The 7,104-nt window shown below is 34.2% G+C and overlaps 1 protein-coding gene across 2 annotated transcripts; it reads right to left on the bottom strand.

Moving 5' to 3' along the window:
• Window positions 1–1,373: 1,373 nt before the first annotated feature.
• On the bottom strand, window positions 1,374–6,626 carry LOC105950773 (serine/threonine-protein kinase STY46). 2 transcript variants are annotated; one of them, XM_012974136.2, is made up of 16 exons: window positions 5,927–6,626; window positions 5,397–5,511; window positions 5,201–5,310; window positions 4,990–5,103; window positions 4,825–4,897; window positions 4,388–4,498; window positions 3,935–3,985; window positions 3,655–3,794; window positions 3,445–3,552; window positions 3,021–3,094; window positions 2,748–2,923; window positions 2,388–2,483; window positions 2,195–2,275; window positions 2,062–2,112; window positions 1,785–1,925; window positions 1,374–1,686 (listed from the first exon to the last, which is right to left on the bottom strand). In XM_012974136.2, exons 1-16 carry the CDS (start codon window positions 6,115–6,117, stop codon window positions 1,657–1,659), a joined length of 1,662 nt encoding a protein of 553 aa, XP_012829590.1. In that variant the 5' UTR covers window positions 6,118–6,626; the 3' UTR covers window positions 1,374–1,656. The 2 variants fall into 2 exon arrangements, with proteins under 2 accessions (XP_012829590.1, XP_088671909.1); XM_088815783.1 differs by having other exon boundaries at window positions 3,021–3,118; window positions 5,927–6,545.
• Between the last annotated feature and the right edge of the window lie 478 nt (window positions 6,627–7,104).

Here is a 7,104-nt window from a genome sequence, read left to right as displayed (position 1 = left end):
GAAAATACGAAAAAAAATAAATCCATTATACTAATTTTATTTAAAGGGTAAATTACGACTGCCCTAAGCCATGAGACATGGTCAAAGTACGAAAAAAACTCTACTGTTTGGATAATTACAACTATCCGTCATCTATGAATCTTCTTACACATTCACTTTTATGGTGTTAAATTCAACATAATCTTCTAAATTTCGTGGAATGTTGTATAGTTTGTATTCGTTTTGTGCAAAATAGAGTTCTTGATGCACCACACTCTCATATTTACAAGCCAAGAGAGACACATTTTATGATCATCTTGTTTTAAAATGTCAAGCTCGAATGAATAAAACGGGTACAAAATCGAAAATATTCCATATAATCTAAAAGATTCCATTAAATTTGACAACGCAAAGGTGGACTTGTAAAAAAATTTATAGTTGATATGTAATTGTAACTATCCAAACAGGATGGACATTTTTGTAATTTAACCATACATTATGGGTGGTTGTAATTTACCTTTTATTAAATTTAGGTGGGTGACTCTAAAATAGTGAGGAAGTAATATTATATACCCCGTTTGGTTAGAGAGATTAGTCATTACTACCAAATAATTAGACTTTGTTTGATGTTTGATATACACAATAACTTTACAAAGTACAAAAGCATTGGTGTTTAAAAGCATAGTAGTTAAACTCGCGAGATACCGCGATATATATTACGATCCCAATCAAAACGATACAACTCGTAATATGTATCGGCTATGCATAAATACCATTAAATATCGCGAGATATCGTATCGTATCGCCATATCACGATACGGTACGATATTAGTCAAAATATTAAAAAAAATTAAAAAAAAAAAAAAAAAAGAAGAAGAAGAAAACGAAATATTCACATTATCCGGGCCTGAAAACGAATTTTAATATTATTTAATGTTTTATTTACATATATTAGATTCAAGAAATTTACATGCCAAGTTTTATATTGATAAGAGAAAATAGGAAAAGACCAAAGTTGGAGTTCATGAAGTTGAAGAGATTGATGAACATGAGGATGGAGACACTCGTCTGAAATTGGTGAATGAAAAAAATTTAAGTTACATTGATCTTGAAGATTATGAGTGATAGATTAGTTTTTTACAAATTAAGGATCAAAATTTGAACTTTGTTGGTGTTATTTTTATGAGCAGTTTTGACTTATGTCCTATTTTATGATATATTTTATGATAGATTTTTTTTTAAGAAATTAGGAATGAGCGGTTTGACTTTAAAATATTAAATTTTACATTTTTATAGTAGTTTTATTATGTAGATATATATATTTTATTATTTTTAATAGTTGGTTAAATATCGTACGATAAGATACGATAACGATAAGATACGATACACCGAGGAAAACAATACGCCGATATTTTCCGATTCGATAACCATGTTTAAAAGTGACACATTCTTACTCCAAAACTGCTACAAAGTACAAACTAATGCCCCTATTTATATATAAATATACGGTTTTTTTTTTCTCGCCCGATCGAGATAGTTTTTCAGTGCCATGTAAATAAAGAAATTCATCTCTATATATATGAACGAAAGAAGCTCTCACTAGTTAGTGTCAAAACACGCCGATGTATACACGTATATATATGTAGAAATATATATGTCAGTGTATATATATTATACTCAGCAACCGTTTGCTTCATCTCGAGTATCCTGCAAATTTTACACATAATTCATCTCAGGCAAAATTAAAATTATTGAAATATATATTTTGAATTTCGGCCATTTAATTCAGCATACGTGAATAATACCTTAACTTGTTGTATGAGTTCTTCAAGTTCGATTCTGATTTCGCTGAACGGAGGCCGATTAATAGGAAGAGCTTCCCAACATTTCTGCATTATCTCTATTAACTTGGGATGCGCATTTTTTGGAAGTTCCGGTCGAAGACCCTAACAAATATAAGTTACAAATCAAATTACGTAATAATATGCAAATTACGGATAATTTTCAAGAATCGAGATCTAGATTGATTTTCTGAAATCGAGATAAAAAAAAATTATTTAATTTTCAGAGAATTTAACAAACCTGTCTGACACCAAGGGCGGCTTGTAGAGGAGTCATCGTATCATAAGGAATCTGAAAAAAAAAAAAAAAATTACTCGATTTTGTTGCTTTATTTGAGGTTCCGATATTAAAAATAAAAATTTGAAAAATGTACTTTGGCTGTCACGAGCTCCCAAAGAACTATGGCAAAGCTGAAAACATCGGCTTTTTGGTCATATGGTTGATGATTTATCACCTGTAAGATCAATTATTTTAGTAATCACTGAAGTCGAAAATTAAAAGATAAAATACTGCAATATATATTATATAAATTATGACACGCGTTTAGCAAGTGAGAAGGGTTGTACCTCGGGTGCCATCCACCTGTACGTTCCGGTTTCTGCTGTCATCACACCGCCATTGTTCTGAAACCGAGCAACTCCAAAATCCGCCACCTTAACAACCTTCAAATAATTTATCGCACATATCAACATACATATATATATAGAGCATTATCTGTATCGAAAATGTATATGAGCATAAGCAACTAAAAAGAATCTCAAGAATTGACCGTAAAAGTAGTCAACTGTCTTAGACTGTAATTGTCGGGGTGAAAAGACAAAATTGCCCTTACATCGAGGTCCCATGTTAACTCGAGATCCAAAACCAACAGTATTAATTTTGTCACGTATACGAAAATTCCCATAGTAAAATACTAACAAACTTACATTGGAAGTATCCATAAGCAAATTTGCAGTCTTCAAATCTCTGTGGATAACATTCTTTTCGTGCAAGTACTCCATTCCTTTGCACACATCAATTGCGTATTTCAGCAATTGCGGGAGCTTTAACTCACGATGATTTTTATGCAAGTATTCGTATAGGCTCCCCCGAGGCATGTACTCTACAAAACGAGAACAGTAACACGCATAAATTATAGGCTGTAATAATATAATCTTTTTTTCTTTTTTTTTTTTTAAAGGTAACTATTTAAAACATACCTGTAATAATGCATAAATGTGGCAACTTTGTGCAAGCACCGATGAAACTTACAATATTTTCATGTCGTACCTCTCTGCATCCGGACAAACAAATACGACTGTAAAAATCTCGTTACCGGAATGTACATTAGAATTGAAAATTACAAGGTTTGGTTCACACAATTAGGCCCCGTTTGGTTGACAAGATAAGATTAGCCAAGATAAGAGTAAATAATCTAATGAAACCCAATTAGTTTGTTGAAGCTTGCAACGTCCAAGAAAAAAAACTCATTAGAACGCAAGATAAACCATGATTATATAATTTTGGCGGGTCGACCCGGTAATTTATTGGGATACCAAACATCAAATTAAGTCCAACTATTTAGTTAATCATGGCTTATCTTGGCAACCAAACGGGGCCTTAGTACAAAAGTACGTAGATTACCTTAAAATGGCAACCTCCTGTGCAAACTCGACTTCGAGAGAGTTATTCAAATGCTCAGACCTAAGTACCTTAATAGCAACATCTTCACCGAGGTATATTCCACGATACCTTGTCATTAAAAAAAAAAATCGAAAAAAAAAATGTAAGAATAGTGGTAGGAGAAGGGCATAAATATTTAAGAAAATTTTCGAAATATTGTCGTGAACTAACAGGTCTCCGCAAGATCCAGCGGCGATTTTTTCCCCCATTTTCAATAATCTCCAGTCGATTTCCCAATCTTCTTGTTTCTTCGGTGAAGCAATAGCTTTGTCCGCAATTGTTTGAATGCGCGAAGAACCGGACCATGTTCCCTAAAGAGTGCAAAAACAGAGAATTTGGATTTAAAGTAGGCATCTTACAATTTCTATTTAATTTTTTATTTACCTAACGAACTATCGGACGCTAAAACAAAAATTATAGACGAGACGAAACGATAGTCTGTGTTAATTACCTCACTTCCAGCAATTGCTTTATGCATCAGGTCGTATAAACCTTCTGTATCCTGGCCACAATACAGTATTGTATCGTCAGTAAAATACGTACAGAGCAACACTCTAAATCGTAAAATTAACATAATCTCCCAAAAGCTAGAAAACGAATAAAACCGTAGTTAATTAGTAAAAGTGAGATGGTTAACAAATTATTTGCCGACTTAGAAATGTTAATTGCGACAAAATGACAACTGGTTGCACAGTATCCATTAGAAGTAACAATTTAGCGTACAGTAACAGTCGGATATGATGAATTCGACTAAATAGTAAATAATAAATCGGGTAACTTGAACATTACTTGAACCAACTATTAAATCCGAGATTCTCAAACACAACATCCCGATTATAATTTTACACGTGTAAATGTTGAAATCCCAGATTCTAAAACAGGGCATATTAGCTAAAGAAGATACCTCAGAATGCCATCCATCGACAACAAACACGTCTAAAGAGTAGCCGTCAATTGTTGAAAACACATGCGCTTCACGAATATTCAGTCCTACGTCCGAGAGCAAAGCAGAAAGCTGCGGAAAATTAAATTAAATTAAATTAAATTTTGCAGTTATATTTGATGGCCTGCGGATGAATATTCGGTTTCTAAAATTGTGAAGAATGCCAAATGTGACGAAGCAAAGGGGGAAGTAAGAACGATGAAAAACAAAGAGAAAAATAGGATAACGAAATTAGGGTTAAGATAAGAATCAATAGCAAAAGACAATCGGATACCATGCACTATGCATGTGCTAATTTAACAAGAAGTCTTATGAACTAAACGTGTAGTTTAAGTGTGCCGACCTAAAATGTAATAACACGAAAGCAGAAACATATAAATATCCCTCTAATTATCTACCTGACTAAGAAGCTTCGGCTTGTCGGCGGTCGAAAATATTATTTCATGAATTGGTGTGTGTAACGTGTCCTGCCTGCAATACGCATCCACGTACTACATTTATATTTTCAATCAAATTTAAGGGGTCTAAATAAAAATTAAAAATTAAAAAAGTGAGAAAATTACCGTCTGGTAAAATCTTCAGCCGAATCCCGTCGATTTATGTCATTAGAATTCCTCCTAACATCCAAATTCAGATCCTCGAGCTTAGAGCAAGTCTCAAAGTCGCCCCCAGAATTCCTGTTTTCCGATTACAATCAAAGAATCTAATTTTATAAGAAGGTTGATAAATTCTAGAATCGCTGTCGTAAATATAAACTTTTAATTTAATGAGAACCTGTCGTTTAATGATTGGACGCCGTTGTTGACACTATTATGTGGGAGTGAAACACGAGGAACACTCGACACTTGTTCGCCATCAAAATCATCATCTCTATTACAAACACTCTGAAACAAACGAATTGCTATTAATTAATTCCGTTCACTCATGAATAACGTTTTTGCATTTAGTATAAACGGACAGCAAAATGTACCTCGAGAAAACGGATGAAGAAAACGGGTTGATTTTCAGGATCCTTTGCCCGAGATAGAAGCTTTTGATGTAACAACACGTCTTCCACTCTATCCATATTAATATCCAGCCCATAACTGCCAAAACAATAAAATCGAGAATCTCCCGAACTATAAAATCGAGAAGCTACCGACATGATCGAATATCCACCCATTATAAAACCCCAAGATCCAAACTTTCTTTATAAATTCCGAAACGAATATATCACTCGATAATCTACCCGAACTATGTGTCGTATGGTTGCATACATGTGTAGATACAGCTAGGCACAATACATAATATACACTAATTAACCTTAAACAAGTTTCTTGAACACATAAAAATGCAATCTTTTTTTTTCTTTCAAGAATTGCAAACACACGGCAAGAAACAAGGAAAAGATTCAAAAACCCACTATACCCCACTTTTCTTATTCAGCAAATTTCCGTACACACATACATACAGACACGTGTATGTATACATTTTCACACACACACACACACACACACATACCTCAGAGGGAGGCGGTGGAAGTGGGCATCCAACTGTTCGAGAAAATCAGGATTACTAATCGCCTCTTCGTTACCATTCTCAATCAGCCGATTGTACACATCGTTCTTGATCACATCGTTTCCGCCGCCGCCGAAGCTGCCGTAACTCCGCGCCGGCGACGAGCTCTCCCCAACTTCCTCCACGAAATCCATTTTTTTTAAATAATTTAAAACTATTTACAGGCGGCCACCTCTATGTATGTACAAGGCAAGTTAATTAAGAAATTAAGCTTTAGTTAAATGAGTTCCATCGGAACTGTATCTTTTTTTTTCAATTCCAACGGTTGGTGGAATCTAAAAAAGAGGATGGGCTAATTCGGTAATTTTGATGAGAATGGAGGGGTAAATTGGTCCGCCATTACTGTAAATAAGGAGAGAGGATTTTGGTGTGAAGAATCAAGAATGTCAGTTTTGGTTATTCAGATAAAGACTTTGAGACTACTACTCCTGGTCTACAGACTTTACTTACATTATTATGTTTTGTGTGTTTTATGTGAGAGAGAGAAGTGTGTGTGTGTGTGTGAGAGAGAGAGAGAGAGAGAGAGGAGGAGGAGGTGGGACTTGGGTGTAAAAAGTGGGGTGGGAGTGGATAGGCTTCTGGATATGTAATTAATAAAAAATTGAGGGGTTTGTCAGATAAACCTAAATAAGTATTTGGGGATGTAATTACTTGTAGGGGCAACGGATCTTGTAATAATTACGATGATATCAGCGTCAGATTTTCAGGGACGCGTTTGGTTGCGTTTATAATGTTTTCCTTTTTTTTTATATAAATTTTGGCTAAATTACAACTACCCCTGAGATATGGTCAAATTACGAAAATCCTCTTCTGTTTGGGTAATTACAACCATTCATCAACTATAAATCTTCTTACACGACCACCCTTGCAGTTTTAAATTTAGTGGAATCTTTTATATTATATGGAATATTCTCAATTTAGATCCGTTTTATCCCATTCGAGCTCTACATTTTGAAGCTAGATGATCATAAGATGTGTTTTTTGGCTTGTATATATCAGATTGTGGTGCATCAGAAACTGTATATTTGCACAAAACGAGTAGAAACTAGAGTACATTCCACGAAATCTAGATTGTTATGTTGAATTTGAAACCATAACGGTGGAGATGTAAGAAGATTCAT

Source organism: Erythranthe guttata, chromosome 3 (genome assembly GCF_056151865.1).
Source record: "Erythranthe guttata isolate IM_541 chromosome 3, IM_541, whole genome shotgun sequence".
Classification (NCBI taxonomy): Eukaryota; Viridiplantae; Streptophyta; class Magnoliopsida; order Lamiales; family Phrymaceae; genus Erythranthe; species Erythranthe guttata.
Note: the sequence above shows the minus strand (reverse complement) of the source record. Positions and strands in the feature narration are given on the sequence as shown.